At 38.6% G+C, this 18,228-nt stretch overlaps 1 protein-coding gene across 1 annotated transcript in view; it reads right to left on the bottom strand.

Annotated features, from left to right (window-relative positions):
• The window catches only part of CRYBG1 (crystallin beta-gamma domain containing 1), a 43,636-nt gene that overhangs the window by 13,534 nt on the left and 11,874 nt on the right, over positions 1–18,228 (bottom strand). The window contains exons 6-16 of the mRNA XM_058834758.1: positions 17,407–17,569; positions 16,323–16,462; positions 12,761–12,887; positions 12,398–12,433; positions 11,841–11,983; positions 11,471–11,597; positions 11,234–11,379; positions 5,176–5,302; positions 4,964–4,996; positions 3,074–3,183; positions 2,722–2,851 (exon numbers count right to left, since the gene is read on the bottom strand). Of these exons, the coding sequence (XP_058690741.1) occupies positions 2,722–2,851; positions 3,074–3,183; positions 4,964–4,996; positions 5,176–5,302; positions 11,234–11,379; positions 11,471–11,597; positions 11,841–11,983; positions 12,398–12,433; positions 12,761–12,887; positions 16,323–16,462; positions 17,407–17,569 (1,282 nt within the window). The remainder of the gene's footprint in view (positions 1–2,721; positions 2,852–3,073; positions 3,184–4,963; positions 4,997–5,175; positions 5,303–11,233; positions 11,380–11,470; positions 11,598–11,840; positions 11,984–12,397; positions 12,434–12,760; positions 12,888–16,322; positions 16,463–17,406; positions 17,570–18,228) is intronic.

The following is an 18,228-nucleotide window of genomic DNA, read 5'->3' as shown; positions in this document are numbered from 1 at the left end:
ACGCAAAGTCTCGACAGACTCCCATCCGGCCTCAGGCATGGAAACAGGCCCTCCAAGGCAGAGCTGGCTCCATGCATGCGTGGCAGCTCATATATGCACGCTTCCATGTGAATTTATTAGGCAAGACCTCCCATCTACCAATTTCTAGACAGTGCTTAAATTCCTCTTTAATCTTCCTTTAGATGTTTAAGGGCTCAGATGACAGTGTTGCATGAGCGTCACCATCACCTGCGCAGCAATCCAGCTTATCACACAGCAGCTGAGCTGTGCTTCCTGATGGCACACATGCTGCTAGGCTGTGGAAAATGCCAGGAGAGGCCTTTCCACTTTACTCCACAATCATAGTATGCTCAGTCCTGCCAGGAAATGTAACACCAGTTAGATTGTCATGTGTCGCCATGGGTAAAGAGCCCAACAGGACCAGTCACACTGTGAAGATGTCCCAGTGCCTCTGAACTCTGAGCCTTTTTACAGACTGGCACCTCTGGCTTCCTCTGAGACATGCAACGTCTCAGGCAACAGCCTTTCAGCCTCTTGCAATGCTTTAGAAATAATCTTCTTGCAAAGAAAACAGAAATAGAAAAGGAAATCCTCCAATTTTCTGCCACACCTTACACTGGGCATTTTTTTTGATTCAGCAGTAACAATGTTATATAAAACAGCAAGAAGTGCAACGTCAGCACATGAATTTTCTTTCAGTACTTTTTGTGTACCGCACTGTACCAAGCTGGTGTTCCTGCATATCTACATTTAGTTATTCCACAGAGTTTCTCATTAAAAAGTAATTTCACATGACTGTTCAAGTATAAACCACATTCTCAGCTGTTTTATGGTATGCTTAGGAAGAACAACATGTGTCAAATTCAAGAAGGAAAAATGCTATTTTCTATCTACAGCACAACCATGTGGAGCATGCAAAGTAAGCACAACCAAGATATAGTGGAATCTAACCCCCAAAAACCCTCGTGCTTATAAACAGCCCTTAATATAGTTTAAGTTCCCTTATTTTAAAAAGTCCTTTTAGCTTTCACTTGCAAGTGTATCAAATATCCCTTTATTTTCCTTTTTTTATGGTCCCTTACAAAATGATCCTTGCAAAGGGGAGGATTCAACTGGATAAAACAGTAACATGACATTAAAATAGCAAAGGTGCTTCTAGTACAGAAATGTCATGAAAAATCCTGAGAAAAGTTACAGATGGTGGGGAGGAATTAAGATTGGCACTGACAAAATACAGTCCCAAAATAAGTCTGAGAGGTGAAACCAGGAGCTAAAATAATAAGGTTCAAGCTTTTGGAAAATCATGAAAAATGAACAATATAAGTAGTTAGAAACAAACATTCTTTCTATTCTGGTTTGCTAATAAACCAATGAGCAAAGTAACCCATTCTCCTCTTCTCTGCAGCTAGGGAGCCTCTGAAGAAGGAAGCAGCAGCACATGATTTTCAGACAGATGCAGCTCTGTGCTGTTGTCTGAAGTGTGATAAAACATAGGACTAGAAAAAGTTTCACATGTGTAAAGAAGCACAGAACTGGAATTTCTGTTTTAACACAACAGTCTCTGTCACAAATAGTAAATCTTTTTAAAGTAAGCTGATCCTTCCAGCTTGAAACAAGCATTTTAACCCTAGGAACTACTGACATGTACTGAAAAGCTTATTTTCCATGGTGGTCACCCACCAAGCTTGGCTAGAAACAATTATATTGTTTTTAATAGGATCTGTCTACTAGACAGTCAAAGAGTTCAGAAGGCAGATGAACTTGCTGCAGTTGTCAAAATTCTCCATCAAAATTCTCCAGAGCCATTAAAGAGGATGACATATTTTAGCTCTCCTTCAACACAGGCTACACCACTACCAAGTTATCAAAATTAAAGTGGAGTGCAATAAAGTTGCCAAATTCAAAGAAGAGATTCAATAGTGAACTCCTCCTTTTTTAAAATTAATACCATCTCATGTTGCCATAAGTTCCTGGAATCTTGACCACATTTTGCTAGTAATTACTTTAATCTTTAAAGATACCTGCAGGTTCCATTAGTGATCCATCATAATGATTGGTTTTAAGCTTGAGCAAACTCATTCCTGGCCAGTGATGAGTTACAAAATATGTAAATTTAGTTTAGTTTGTATCCACCACACATAACAACCCTGCCTGATTTTGCCAAATAGTATTGGGTGTTGCTTTATCTCATCTAGAATGGTGCATTATTTTGTGATTAACTCAAATTCCATTGTCCTGATGATAGCAACAGTGCCTTATAATTACATGTGTTTTATGCAAAGTTGCTTAATTAAGCATGCTATTTAAATATGCATCAAAAACAAGGTCCACGGTACAGATATTTCTTCACACTGTCCTACCACTTTCTCAACCCATTCTAAATGGTCTCTCTTACTGGGAAATAGGCTTGACTCTTCACAGAAGTTCTTTTAGAAGCTGTTGTCAAGAACAGGCATCCCAGGCAGTTGCTTCTGTAACATCTTCTCTTTTACAAAAACAGCACAGAGGTCAAGAAGACCTGACTAACTGCAGCTATGACATTTAACTGCTACTGCATAGAAAAAAACCCAAACCCAAACAAACAAGCAATTCCCCCCCTCCCTGCCCCCAACCCAAACCTTCCTCTGTTGTATGTGTGCCCTAGAATTTTTACTGTTGCAAAAAATGGGGAATCATCACCGCCTACTTATCTTTATAATATTTCTAATAGGTTTTACTTACAATATTTATGATCCGTAAAGATTTTAGAACTGCTTGGGGTGAGCAACCCATTGCTGTGAGGTCAGGATAGATCCCTTCTTCCAACACATACTGGTTACCAGCAAATTCCTCCTGGTCATACACTATGCAGCTGCAGAAAGAAGGAGAAGTTTCCTCTTAAGACATCTGTGCCAGTAAAATGTAGATGCATTATTTATAATGTTTTTTCCTGAAAGACTGACGTGCCAACGTCAAAGCGTTGTTCTCTGTAAGTTCCCATATATGAAATCACCTCATGTGTTAGAAAGCTCATTGCTTTTCTAAAACTTCTACCATTTTAGTGATTTTGCAGTATTCATTCAATATAACTTACCTGCCATCTAAAATTTTTGAAGACTTCACAGCAAATGAATCAATACATCTTGTGTTTTTTTCAAATATTTGGCAGTTACCCTTGAATTCAGGCTCTGAAAATAACTGGACCTTTAAAAAGTTATAAACATATTTAAGGAAATTCATTCTTCTACCTTCAGTTACATCTCTACCATTAATTCTATAATTAGATAAAACATACTTAAAACACCCAGACTTCCTTGGTTATCTATGTTTGTCACCTCTTCAGTGTTACAATCCTTGCTCAAGAGAGCAAAGTAACAATTCCAAAAATTACTTCTGGCTGTAAATCATGTAGTGACATACAAAATAATTAAAACAACACAAGTATAGCTTCTTGGTCTGTCTGCTGGGTAAGATGTTTAAATTCCCACAGAATGGCCAGAATAGGCACACATTTATTATAGGGCCATAAAGAGTTTTATATTATCAATCTGCTTGATCTCCAAAATATCTAATATATAACATATCTTTCAGTATATGAAAACTCTCTGCCTCTCAGAACACTAATGGTGCATAATCCTGGCAAAGGACTCAGCATGCCAAGAAGCATGGTATACTCCCAGGGTAGATGGGTTTTATGAGCCTGTTACAGCTATAGACACAATCTCATGTTGGTTCTTTCTCTGCTCCAAGGATAAGAGAGGATACAAACCCCAGAGTCTTTTTGCCTTTCTAAAAAAAAAAAACCAAAAAAAAAACCATACAGAAAAACTTTCTTTTGCCGGAGGATAATTAGCAGTGATCACACACAAGTCATTCACATTACAACATGCCTACCAGCTTTATTCACTCTTAATAGAGATAGGAGTGTGGGCAGGTACAGCATTCTCCAGAGAGGAACACACTGACAATGGATGTAGTCTGTTGGCTGCAAGCCACTACTTTGTTTCCTTAGGATAAGGTCTTCCTTAGGATAGGGTCTTAATAGGCACATAATGCAAAGATGCTAATAATTTTTCATGCACACAGCTGAAAATAAGCAGCTTTGATATTTTTATTCTGCATAGTTTATGCATTATCCCTATGCAGGAGATTCCACTGAAGCGTGCTACTTACCAGGAGTAGCAAACCAGGACAGCTAAGAATTGTCTCCTTAGTTTTTAGGGCTGTGATATACTCACCACTTTGACCGAAATGAAAATAAAAATAACTTTGTACAGGGACAAACCTGAAGAGGTTCAGAATTAAGAAGGATGAAAAAAGCTGCCTATTAGCCTCACTGTCAAAACTACATATTAGTGCTTGCACTAAGGAGACAATCCAATGTAGAAATATATTAACACACTGAACAGACAAGTTCTCCCTGCCATTTCCTTTCCTTATGTTATTGACAAAGGTGGCATTAACTTTTAAGCACAACTCAGCAGTATTTGTGAGTGAACAACTCCCTTCAAGTGCAACCACTACTAGCAAAACTCTTAAAGAAGTAGGTTCAAAAGGAATTAAGTCAGCTGTACCAAGAACAATATCTACCCTGTAGTGCTCTCACCAAGAACACCTCTGTTGTAGAGCCCTCTCCTCAGCAACAGACTCCATGTCCTGCAGCTCTGCATAGAGGGCTGCGAGCTCCAGCTCCTAAGAACAATCACTGATACCCCAAAACACCTCACTTGCTGAACCAAGACATTGCCAGTGCCCTAAGAAAGTTCTGATGGCAATTGTGTATTAAATCCCACCTTCCTTGGGTCTTCATGTGCCTTACTCGAAAGGTTTGGAAAATAACCTTCCCCCACGTGCAGTTTTCACTCTTTGTCTGACTAGTCAGCCATCTATGCAAATTCCTGAGTGTTCCACTTGACAAACAGCCACTTCTTTATTTACATGTTACAGACATTACACAGTTTGTGTGCTTAGAGAAGTATCTTACCTTGACTTTACTCCTTTCATTTCCAACAATATCCTGCAAAAGTTTTGTGGGGAAAAAAAGGAAAAAATATTTTCAACAGTGATAAAAGAACACACAAAATTTACTATTAATTATCATTTAAATAATGTAAGTAAACTGAATTCAATAAAAAAAAGTAGAGTTCCAAATACTTCAGAGAAACTTGCAGAACACGTATAAAATAAGCTCCTTACCATAACAATGGGTTGAACTGAAGAGATTTTGCAATTCTTTCCCCCCCATGCCTCAATGCTGGGATACAGCCCTTTAGCCAGTATATACTGCTCCCCTGTAAACTCAGGATTCTCATAAGCCACCCACCTAAAAGAGAAAGAAGAGGAGGGTGGTTGGTAGAAGTCACACTACTTTTCCAAAATACAGATGTGTATATTCATTACTGTCTTAAACAAACCAGTGTATCTGACAGTGCAAACCCCATGCAAATTTTCCTACCTTCTTGCAGTATGTTGATACAAATCAGAGTGAATTAGCTAAAGCAAACCACAAGTTCAGACACATCACCTGCCACATATCCTAAAAGTTATCTACAGTTAGAATATTTCAAGATGTTTTACAATTCTATTATTTTACCAAGGTCAAGTTCCTCTCTAAAAAAGATCAGAACCCAAAAACACCGCATAGATATCAGAATAGAGCTTTTTCAACAAAACTAACTTTCAGAATAATCTGGACAGGAAATATAGCAATAATGACTTTTAATATTGCCTGTAGCTATGGCTCAGTTGTGTTTAAGCAAATACACACCCCAACAGGATGCTGAGCTGCAACAACAAGCATATATGCTAAGCAGAGGAGACTGTTCCCTGCTAGGAATCAGAGAGAGTAAGAAGATCCTTGAAAGTTAAGCATTAAAACCACCACAAATTTGACCAGATCAATGTATTTAAATGCTAAGCTGTTACTGTAACTACTCAGTTGGACCTCATGCTTGACAGAGGCCACAAACTCGGAGATCTGCATCAAGCCTTCAGTCAGAATCAGTTAGAATATGCCTTTTTGAAAGACTTTCAACTTTTGAGATGATACACACCAAGTACAGGAAAAGCAACCAAGTCACTACATATATCTCTCTGATGTCCAATTACTCCCGCAGCACTTTAGGTCAAATCTTAAATATCTGCTATCAGTTAGTCTTGCTAAGCATAGTTTACTACACTCAATAAATCTTCTGTTACAGGGTTCCTATAACCCTGGTTCCACACTGAAAGCCCAAACAGAGCACTTCCTGCATGTATATGACCTTTCATTTTGTGATAACCTGCAGAACTTGCCTTGCCTTTCACTGTTATACTTCCCAAACTTTCCCATACTTGCACTCTGACTTTTTTTTCTGTTTGGTTGTTTTTAGAATGCCCACATGAGAACAGACCACAGCAGCAGCTGTGTTTGATTCATTATTTTTATGCAAGAATCAGGACATCTTGCTGGTTCCTGATTCTACAAGAAAAACTTCTACACAGAGTCAACCTGCTTTGAATTTTAGCCACTGTGGCACATAATGAATGTATGCTAGGTTATGACAAAATCCACTTTCAGTGGGCTCAGAAACTTACTGAGTTTCTACACTAACAAAAATTTCATATCATAAAGCAGCAAAATTATACAGGTCTTAAAATCTGCAAGGGAAGATAACTCTCAACATTAGAATTCCCCATTAATTTTTTATGTGTGTCGATCAATTGGATTCTACTAAGCTGCCACTTATGGCACTTATATAAGTAGAATTCTTACAAATGCCAGAGTCTCTGCAGATACAAGAAGTGGGATAACCTCAAACTGAAATAAAGGTGCATCAACACGTATGTGCCAAGAGTATGAACTTTGTTTTATGTGTCCATGGCAAACACTCAAACAGTGATTCACATATATCACTATTCACACATCTCTTGGTTTGCCTCAGATATAATCAATTATTCCAACTTGTTACGCACTAATTACTTACGGCATATTTCAAGGCCCATTTCAAAATCACCTCAGAGTAATTCATCAAAGAGACATTGGTATGTACAATAAATTGGGCAGAGAGTTCAAGTGTCTCAGATGTGTCTATACCTGTATACCACATATACCAAAAGCAGTGAAAATGAGGTTTCCTTAAACAATTCGTTCAGCAGGAATTCATTAGATTTTTCAATGCACAAGTACCAGGACGCAGCTATGGTGCATGGTAGTTTTACTTAATTGAGATGAATGCAAACAAGTGTTTCTGATATAAAGTCAGCTGTAAGACATGTCAGCAGCCTCCCAAGAATCCCTTCACAGCATTTATTTAGTTTCCCCTGTCTAAAAACCAGCCTGAATGCAGAAGTAATCAACAAATCTCACTTGCACATGTTTACATTTAAATAAATGGGATTTAAATAACTAAGTGCCACTCTTCCATGCAAGTCAGCCCATGCAGTTTGACAGTTCCTAGAGTCAGAGCTTAATGGTGACATACTTGTGCTTCTCCACTTCATTCAGAAGCCCATATAAGCTGCTGAAAGTAGTAATAACATCATCAAGGACAGGCAGTTAAATTCAGTACCAGCTAAACCTGTCAGACCTCAAGATTATCCCTAGGAAGGTGCATTGCCTTAATCCAAGTTCTGACTTAACAGAAAGGCCTGGAGAGCAAGACACTGCCTCCACAGCTGAGCAAGAGAGCCACATTCCAGCTGCCAGGCACAACAAAAACTGAAGTGCTGCTCTGCAGCATGGCAGCAACCATCTTGCCCCACAGGGAGTGAGCTCTCCTAACACAACAGATTTTGTAACCCCCAGACGTAGAAACTGCCTTGGTGAGGCTGAGCAACAGCTCCATCCCAGGCTGCTGGCAGGAGGGTGCTGGAGACCTTTATCACTGGGCACCGTCCATGCCCCCGAAACCAGAAGTAGCATAAAGCATTGATTATATACTGTTAGTACTATTACACACAGAGACTCTTTCTCCAAAAACCTCTACATGTGACATCTAGGAAGTGCAGCTCCAAACAGGGTCTGAAAGTACAGCCAAGAAAATAATCCATACATGGATAACTCGCCAAAAATCAGATTTTCCCTTAGTTAGCCCAGGACTCACCTTGTCTAACTTTAGGAGGGAGGTCAGAAAGTTAACTGGCACTTGCAGATTTATACCATGATTAATAGATAGGGTGAGGTAATAAAATTCTATTTATAGGAAAGAGATAAAATGGGTTCATCATGCTCCTTTGTGACTGTGACCCTTAGTATCCCAGGGATCTGCGAGCTTTAATTTTGTGACTCCTTGAAAGATTTCTTCCTGAACAGATACACAGAGAAGTTAAAGCTTTGTTTGAAGTGCTCTCCAATGCGGTAACCAGGGGTACTTGCCCTTTTCAGCTCCCAGTGGAGGTTTGCTCTTCTACCTTGTGTCTCCAGGTTCACTCATATTACACCTTCCTGAGTGCATCCAGATTAAATTTACTATCTCTGGTTTCTGTACATGAACTGCTCATTATTTCCTTAATATCACTCACTATCCATACGTACTCTAGAAGCAACCCAATCTACACTGTGGATTAATTACTTGAAAACTAGAGGAAAACCAGACTGATAATACGACCACAGTAAACCGATGACTACATGAAATAAACAAATCTGGGAAAATTCTTCCAGCAAGTTCAAAAGGAAACAACAAAAAGACTAGAGCTTCTTCAGGGGTTCTGGCAAAAGTTTGATGCGTTTATGGATAAAGAAAAGACACATTTCAAACATGCAGTTCCTACGATTTTGATCACTATTCAATGAAAGCCTGAAGAAGTTTTTAAGTAGAGGGGAAATCAAAATACTACAACACTTGATTTTAGTACTTGCTTGAACTTGTTAAGGGTGTTACCTGTTGCTAGTAAATAGTTCCATTTTCCACCATTTCAAATTCTGCCAGTTTGGAAGTAAAGATCAAACCTTACTTAAAAGAAAAAAGCCCCCTCCTGTTTTCAAGCAGCCTCGATTGCTTTCTCCCACTCTAATGGTAGAAAAATAATTTTTTCATTTTATGTTTGGCTAGTCTCCAAAAAATGCACAAGAGCAAAACATTTTCATTTTTAAAGAAGTAAATTTTCATTTCTCAAGAAGTCAATCCTCATCTCCTTATGAAATATTTTTCAGGATGTCTTTACAATGGATTTAACAAAGACATGAAAATACTGCTTGGAAACATGTTTAGAAACATTTATAAATTTAGAAATTTTAATGCAGCTAGTGCTGAGTTACTCCAAAATGGAATAGTCACTCCCTAAATGCAGAGCTGGGCTGTCTCAGCAATACAGTTTAAAGCTGCAGTTGAGCTCAGAACTTGTTCAGAAGTGTCGTGCACTGAAGTGTCAGGCTTTCTTTTCTTTGATATACCTTTTAAATTAACCAGAGCAATCAAATTAATTATGTGGGAAATACAGATCATCTGTTATCTTACTGCTCTAACTGCTTACCCCAGATACCTGTAGTTAAAAAATTGCAATGAAAGTTGAGGGCTTCTTACATTTTTTACTTATTTTAATTGTTTCCAATATGATACCAGGATGGTTACTTTGAAATATTTTGACAAGCTTTTACTGAATCTGTCACAGTTCACTATGTCATCAACTGCATTACAGTCTAAACAGCTCAGGAAATTGCTCAATGGATTATTCATTGCACAATGACAGATTTCTTGGAAGGAAAGATATAAAAAATTCTTCTATCTGAACAGACGGTTAATGCTTAAAATAAAGCACTGTATTGCCAAACATGACTTCACACAGATCATTCAAGCTTTCTGACACATTTACTAAGATCACCACAAAACTCCCAAACACTCACAACTTCTCTGGAAACAGAGTGGTTGTACGAGACTCTTAAGAGCTGAGTGCTAACCACCTGTTATGAACAATGCATCTGAATTTTTTAAAAGCTTATTGCTACAAATTACATCTTTTGGAGTCTACAAGGTGAGATTACAGGAGTGGTAGCAGAGTCTATGGGACAAGTTTTGTTCCTAAAGACTCCTAGCCACCTTTGCCATTAAAGTCACTCTTAATTACAACACTCAAACTCATGTATGACTCCTATCTCAGATGCAACAGACACATTTACTGGAACAACTACATGAAGGGCATGATAGGTAACCCACAATTTGTTTCCCAACCTTCAGGGGTGACTCTTTCCCATGAATCTGTCTTGCATATTACGGAAGACAAAAGAGCACAGTGGCTTCAGATGTCACCAGGCAGGAAAAAACCCCTCCTGTCACACCATATTCATATACAAATTATAAGCATTCCTCTGGAATGCACTGAGCTTGATTCTGCAACCTTTATCCAGACAAAACTTGCAGAGATATAGCACAGATAACACACTGAAAGATTTAGGGTGTGGCTGGGTAAGGCAGAGCTCCCAGCAAGTCACCTGCACACATACCAGGACTGTGCATCTCATGCTTTTTTGATTCTGCTATTTTATTAATTTTGTGTGTTTGCAGCCATGACTGCTGATACTTGTCTGCATTTCCCAAATACTTTGATACAGTCTTCAAGGCTGTAAAACTCAATCTGCAGTTGATGGACTCGATTAATCAAACAGAAAAGTCTATCAGCTGATCAACTGCACGTGGTAGCACTTGTGGGACTAAGAGCTGGCTTGTTAATGGCCATGGCTAATAGAGACTTCTGGGAACCATATGTTAAAAAAACTCCAAACAAACAATAAAAATGAACACCACAACACTAAACCACTGTTAATCTATAGGATTCACTGCAAAAGCAATGTTAATTTTTGGAACAGTTACTCTCCCTAGTATCAGAAAGTATTAGTGAGCATACTAAAAGTTACCTCCATTTGAAAGAGAATTGAGAGAAAGAGCAAGGAATCTACCTCTGGTCAAATGCAAGAAGCTTGGAAATTAGGTTTGAAACTGGAAATTATTTCCATAACAATTTTGCTGTTGAAATGCTTCAAACAAATGCAGCCACAAGAACAAGCTATTTATTCCTCTCTTGATGAAATCTCATCTCATGCTTTCATGCTTTGTGTATCAGAAAGTCAATGCTGGGACCATCTATTCTTATTTTAAGAAGAGAGACGGTTTACTGTGCACATTCACCAAACCTTTACTCTTCACATTCTGTGGTCAAGAAAATCTTATCTGAAGACACCACATAGAAGTCAGAGTCCTGAAAAACATCTGCAAACACTATCAATTTCTACAAAGACCACCGTATCTAAAATGAAAGAGTGAATAAAAATATTACTTACACGCCACTTAGCACATTTATAGACTGTGTCCTCAGCCCATATCCAGTATCTTTCAAATTGGAAATGATACCTAGCACATTGATATTGGAACCCTTTGATCCAAAGTCTTTTTCACTGTACATTATCATATGGGAGCTTGTGAAGTCCTGTTAAAACAAAGAGAAGCACCATAAGAAACGTGCAACATGACATCTCAGAGCACTCAGGGGACACCTACTATGTGTTCTTGGAACTTACACCAACAATTGGTCGCAGGGACTGCACCTCCTCATCGTAACCACCCCAGTCTGTCCAATCCCGGTATGCTCCTTCTTCCAGCAAGTACTGATGGCCTTCAAACCCAGGCTTCTCGTAAGCGACCCAGCTGAACAACAACAGAGTCCGCATGTCAAAATCAACAAGTGCCACTTGTGTTTTCATGAAGTAGACACAGATATGTGATATTTATTCTTTCGCTGTGAATATTTTCAAATTTAAGCCTGGTGTATACCTCAAACCCAAAAATTACAAAAACAAAATTAACAGGGACTATATTTGTCCACTGCAATTTCCAGCCTGTGGAGTTACTACTTCAGCTGAAGGGTAAGTACTGCTTTTCCTCACTTACACTCCTCCCAGTACTTTGATGGATCCCACTGATGGAAGTGGAAGGCTTGTCTTGTCTTCTGATTCCTTGTCATCAAGCGTAAAGATCTCTGATTCTACTTCCACATGTCTTCCTTCAAAGAAAGGCTTCTCATAAACAATTACCTGGAGTGGAAATGAAGTAAAAGGAAAATTGCAGGGAGGATGATGAATTCTGACAAATAGACAGTTTCTTTTGCATGGGCACACAGAGGGAGAATGCAAAATGATGAAACCAACTAGTGGGATCGATCTCTCTCTCTTCTCTACAAGAAGCCTTTCCACAAGAGATGCAACATGAGGGCTTGAGCATTCATTACCCATTTGCATTATCTGGATTGGTGCTAATACTGTCACATATGCATGTGATGGATGCAGAAATGTGACAGAAGATGCATTTTCACAGTCTGCTCGCATACAAAAGGACTACCCAATAAACCATCAGCAGTTGGTATCCAATCAAAGCATACTTATCTACCCAATGTGTAGGTTCATGTGCTGTAAAATAGCTTTGGACAATCAATACATACTGACTTTTACCTTTGGCTCCCCACTGAATTCAACTTTGCGACCACCCTGATAAAAGAAAAAAAAAAAAAAAGAAGAAAAAAGTAAGCTGTTAATGACTTAGATAACTTATAGATGTCTGTAGGAGTCATCAATTCTTTACAAAAAGGCAGGACTAAGGTGAAATAAAGAGCGCAAGTGAAAATAAAACACAGATTAATGGAAGAGATGATGCAATAAAATGTTGTAAGTTCAAGAATTTCATAGACTAAAAATTTTGGGGTTTTTTAAAAGAGTTAGATTTTTGTAAGTCTTGAAAACTCTAGCCACCTTAATACATTATTTATAACACATAAACATAGGTCATTTAACTTGTAAGTAATAACAGTAGTTTACCATTTTTAAGGGTCTCATGGACCTAATGTATGCTTCCTTCTTCTCCCAGAATAATAAATTAGGATATTCACCAGGCTCCAACATTAAAGGGACTCCCTGGAAACCAGGTTCTTCATAAAGAAGCCATCTAAAAGTAGAGGGGGTGGAGGGACAAAAGCAAGACATAAAAACCCCAGAACATTTCTGAACAGTAAAGAACAAGACAATATGCTTGGTTTTGGAACTAGATCATTGTATCCTTAACAAAACTTTGTTTCTTTACCACCAAAACTGCCACCTACAAGCTGGCATACTGACAAATATCTGTGCTCCAAAGGAACCACCAACAACACCTGTCTTTTGTTTGATCAGACCAAAAAACCCGAATGAAAATAGTGAACAGTAAGTATTTGACTCTGTCTTACCTGAAACCAACTTAGACTGAAATAGAAAGATTCAAGGTTATTCTATTATTCTTTAAAATAGTTTTAAAGTGCAGAACCTATTTACAAGAATTTTAAAAATCCTTATTAAACCTTACTGGTATTTGATGTAAAATCTGCTCAATAAAAAAATTCTAACCTTACATTGTTTACTAATACATAGAAAAACTTGACAACTCCTTAGAAATCTACTTCCTCGCGGTTTGTGTCTGCTAATAAATCTACTTTGGAAGATGTAACTTTGAGAATTCTTGATAGGGGCAGCAAAAGTAGTTTGGTTTCAAAGCTTTTTTTTAAAAATCTTGGCCAGTCATCACTTGCTAGAAACAAAGAATCACACTGCTGATCTCTGCATAAGGATGTCAGAGTATTTCTCCAATTTAAATGTGCTGATCTCAGAAAAGTGCAGTGTGAAGCAGTATAAAACACACAAACAGCAACACTTTCTGCAGCCAACCCTTTAATCGTGTAAGGACCATAAAATACAAATCTGGTGATATCAAAGAGATTAAAATAATCCATCATTCTGTCACACAGAACTCTGTTTAATACCTTAATATCAATTATTTGGACGACAGGATTTGAGTGCTCCCTCAGCTGTTCTGCAGATGACAAGAAGCTGGGTGGGAATGTTGATCTGCTGAAGGATAAGAAAGCTCTACAGAGGGATCTGGATCAATGGGCTGAGGTTCAACATGAGAAAGTGTTGAACAACATCCCCAGGCAGTGCTCCAGGACTGGGGAAGAATGGCTGAAAAGCTGCTTGGCAGAAAAAGACCTGGTCAACAGCAGTTATATATAAAGCCAGTGTGTGCCCAGGTGGCCAAGAATGGCATCCTGGCCTGGATCAGCAACACTGTGGCCAGCAGGACCAAGGCAGTGACTGTCCCTGGCACTGGTGATGCCACACCTCAAATCCTGTGTTTCAGGATTGGTTTTGGGCCCCTCACTGCACCAAGGACATTGAGGGGCTGGATCGTGTCTAGAAGGGGACAATGGAGCTGGTGAAAGGTCTGGAGCACAAGCCTAATAAGAGTGGCTGAGGGAGCTGGAGGGGTCAGCTTGGAAAGAATGAACATAAAGGGAGAATGCAAAATGATGAAAATGATAGATATTGCTCTTTACAGCTGCCTTGAAAGGAGGCTGTAGCCAGGTAGTGACTGGACAAGAGGAAATGGCCTCAAGCTCCACCTGTGGAGATTTAGACTGGATATTAGGAAAAAATAATTCACTGAAAGAGTTGCCAATCACTGGAACAGGCTGCTCAGGGGAGAGGTGAAGTCACAATCCCTGTAGGTATTTAAAAGATGTGCAGTAGTGGTGCTTAGGGACATGGTTTAGTGGTGGACTTGGCAGTGTTGAGTTAATGGTTGGACTAGATGGTCTTATAAGGCCTTTTCCAACCTAAAGGATTCTATGACTAACCACTGCAAGAGCTGACACACATGGAAGAACAAGGAGAGAGTACCGTCAGAAGGTAAAGGTGCATTGACTCATTTTTGTTGGCAGCTTTTAACAAACAGCAATTAAGCATGAACACTGGGAAACTTTAAGATGATACAACCACACCCACATGGCAAGGTGACTCAGAGCCTCACTCACCTGCCAATACAGTGAACTATGTCATGCCTGTAAACTAAAGGCAAAAAATCCCCTAACCCTGCAACATGCAAAAAAGCAGCAGCCATCTACTGAATTTCTCATGGAAGCAACTTCTTTCTACACTGGACTAATGAACAGACATCCAAGAAAGCTGAAAAATAATATATTTCACTTCCTAGTGAAAATATTAGTCTACTTTCATTCAGGGATACAAATGCAAGCAAGAGGTATTAAGACAGCAAGAGTTTGTGTGGATTTAGTAAAACAATGCTGTTACACTAATGCAAAATAAAGATAACTCAGATGAGCACAGGCTCTGCCTCCCTTCAAAAACAATTTACAATTTTACTGGTCACAGATTTTAAGCAGGACAGAAATAAAGTGGAGACGTAGATGAAGCAAATTAACAATCAACCTCCAAATAATATATCTGATTTCATTACTCTTGTGAGACATGTAATTTGGACTGAGGTTGCAGTTTATCAGAAATAACTTCTGGTCAGAGAACCAACCATTTGGACATCTTCAAATTTGCCTATATACCAAAATGTTTCATTTTTTCCCACAAATCAAGGTGTAAATATAAACCTGATAAAATACTTTGCCTAACAACAAAAATGCCTGTATATCATGCGGTAGACTTGAAACATCTTTGCAGTGGTATGTAACATCTGTCTTCAGCTGGGCAGTTTTTGATAGATGGTTTGCAGCAACACAAGTGCTATCAGTGCCCAAAGGTAAGAGCTAACAGCCAAGGGCTGTATACCCTGTAAGAAGTTCTGCAGGATGACTGAAACTGGCTCCAGTCTCACTTTTCCTCTCTCTTCTGCATACTTTTCCCAGTACTACTTTGAGGCATGTTTTCCATAATGATTTACAAGTTTGCTTATTAAGCCATGAAAACTAATATTGGTATGGCACCTGGGTTGCTCCTTAGAGATCTCCTTTCTCATGAAAGCTTGCTTGGTTCACAATATTACCCTCCTAACTCAGATGGCCAAATATTTTCAGGTGACATAACATATTTGTATTAAACATCATTGTAAAAGCCCAGATCAAAATGCACTGTGAAGTACAAGAATATCACATATGGACTCTCTAAAGCACTAAGTCTTAGTATAACAGAAGGACTTCAAAATTTTCCTCTTTTAGTAGGATGATTTCAAGCTTAGAAGAAAGCAAGTGGGAAATGTGATCTTACTATAACAATTCATTCCCCACCCTCACTTATGGTCAGTTTGCCTGAATGAGAAAAACCAAGAGAGGCAAACTCTTATTCCTTGTCTACAAATACACAAGGTTTATTCAGTATTTACTACATGCAAGCAGAAGAAAATGTAGCTCTAACAAAACATTCTAGGTCAGACTCCCCAAGAGTGAAGCATTACAGTGATGCACTAACACTACTGTCAACAAATACTGCCAAAATATAGGACTAGAATAAATACAGCCTGCTCACAAGTCTGACAAGTGTAACCAATGGTTTAAACCAAATTCCTTTCATTGCACTACACATTCATATAGAGCTACATACTTACATGCCCCAATGTACTTTAATAGAACAAGTCTTCTGAGTGGCTCCAAACACCCCTGTTTCTTCAGTGTCATCAAAAAAGGAAGTCACGATTCCTAGCCCTTCAGGCTCTGTATACAAATCAATTTGGGAAACCCTGTAATCCTGAAAAATGAAGATCGCCATAATCACTTGATCTGTGCTGTGAGTTCTGTAATTACTGAACGTAACTAAATCAGTTTTGAAACACCTGTTTATTTTAAATTGTTTTCCCCCCCTTGTCAATTACTACTGCTATTAGATGCCTATAATATAAGTATAGCTAAGCCAGTTTGCCTGTCTCTATTTGAACCAAGACAGACAGGCAATCTCTAATCAGCATTTACACTGTTTACTTTCTGCCATCTAGGCAGGAATGCATCCTCTTTCATCAGTTAACATCTCCTCTAGCAAATTAAATCCAAAGATAACACCAAACAAGCCATCCTTGAAGGGAACTGCAACTTAAACAAGAATTGTAGTTCCAAGCAATATATACTCCTCCTTTTTCCTTTCCTAGTCAAATAACTTTATAGCTTGTGCTTGTTTTGGCAACCTGCAACTGTAACTACTTAATGGTAGGTTAAAAGTGCATGTAGGAAGGCTGTTCCATCACGTGTGAAATTCACTGTTAAGTTTGCCTATACCAAGCAAACCAAAATTTGGTGTTTGACATTGAAGTTTGTATTTGAGTGCAAATTTGGTATGTATTGGAAAAAAAAAAAAAAAGAAGCAGCTGTATTTTGAAAATTCCAAATTATTGATGGTTTTCTGGGATGCTTTTCCTGAGACTGACCAGACTACAAAGCATATGCTGCATGTAGCATATTTGGTGCCTATTCTAATAAAGCCCACCAAGTTCTGTTCCTACCCTGTCCTTCCTCTTGATGTTACCACAATCCTCACATGCATTTTGTGATTAAACATGAAATTCAAAATTAAAGATGGTTTCATGCACTTGTAGCTCATGTTACACTTGTGTCCTAATAGACCAATCACACTGTGTATCAGTGTAAAACACCACTGTACATTAAGACCTATAAATTTATTTTTTTACTTGTATTACTTGCCTTAACAACATGTCTTATTGAACCGATCACTGCAGGCTTTTGAGACTTGCAGTCACTTTGCTCTTCAGAAGCACCTGCACCCCAAATATCTGTGAGTTCCAACTCTCCTTCTTCCAATGGAATAGAGGGGCCTTCAAAATTTGGCTTCTCATAGAGTATCCAGCTTAAAATAAATGTTAAAAAATCTAATTTTTCATGGTGCTTTATCAAGTGTGATCTGCAAAAATCATATTCCCACTTAACAAATCCTTTCATACACAGTACTGCTTCCAAATCCTTGCCATTTCCCCAATACAGCTTATTCACCCAACACTGCTGATGCAAGCCATTTTCAGTCACTGTGATACCTTTAAAAACAATGATAAAACCAAAGATGTCGACTGCTGAATTGTACTTTCACAAAAAAACTTCTCCACCTTTTAAAATTGCTAATTTGGGGCAGCAAAGACTGTTGTCTCTGAATACCAGACTTTGTATGAGATACAAATCAGAACCAATTTGTACATCAGAAAACAATGACACTGCAGACTGCTGCATCACATATAAACAGACAAGTTGCTTGGATCCTGTGAACAGCCTGGAGTTCCACAGGAGCTGGTGTAGATGTGCCAGAGGATGATAAGACTGCTCAGAAGACAAGGACAATTTCATTTTTAATGGCAGATTGGAACATATAACTAACTAAGAACTTTATCCACCTGCAAATACAACCCTTTCACTCAGGCTCTCAGCAGAAGGAGGAAAAATCCCCATACCCAGTCCCTCTAGACCATGCTGGAAAAGACGACCTGGTTTACAGAGATCAAAAGGTTTTGTTCCAGT

Source organism: Poecile atricapillus, chromosome 3 (genome assembly GCF_030490865.1).
Source record: "Poecile atricapillus isolate bPoeAtr1 chromosome 3, bPoeAtr1.hap1, whole genome shotgun sequence".
Lineage (NCBI taxonomy): Eukaryota > Metazoa > Chordata > Aves > Passeriformes > Paridae > Poecile > Poecile atricapillus.
Note: the sequence above shows the minus strand (reverse complement) of the source record. Positions and strands in the feature narration are given on the sequence as shown.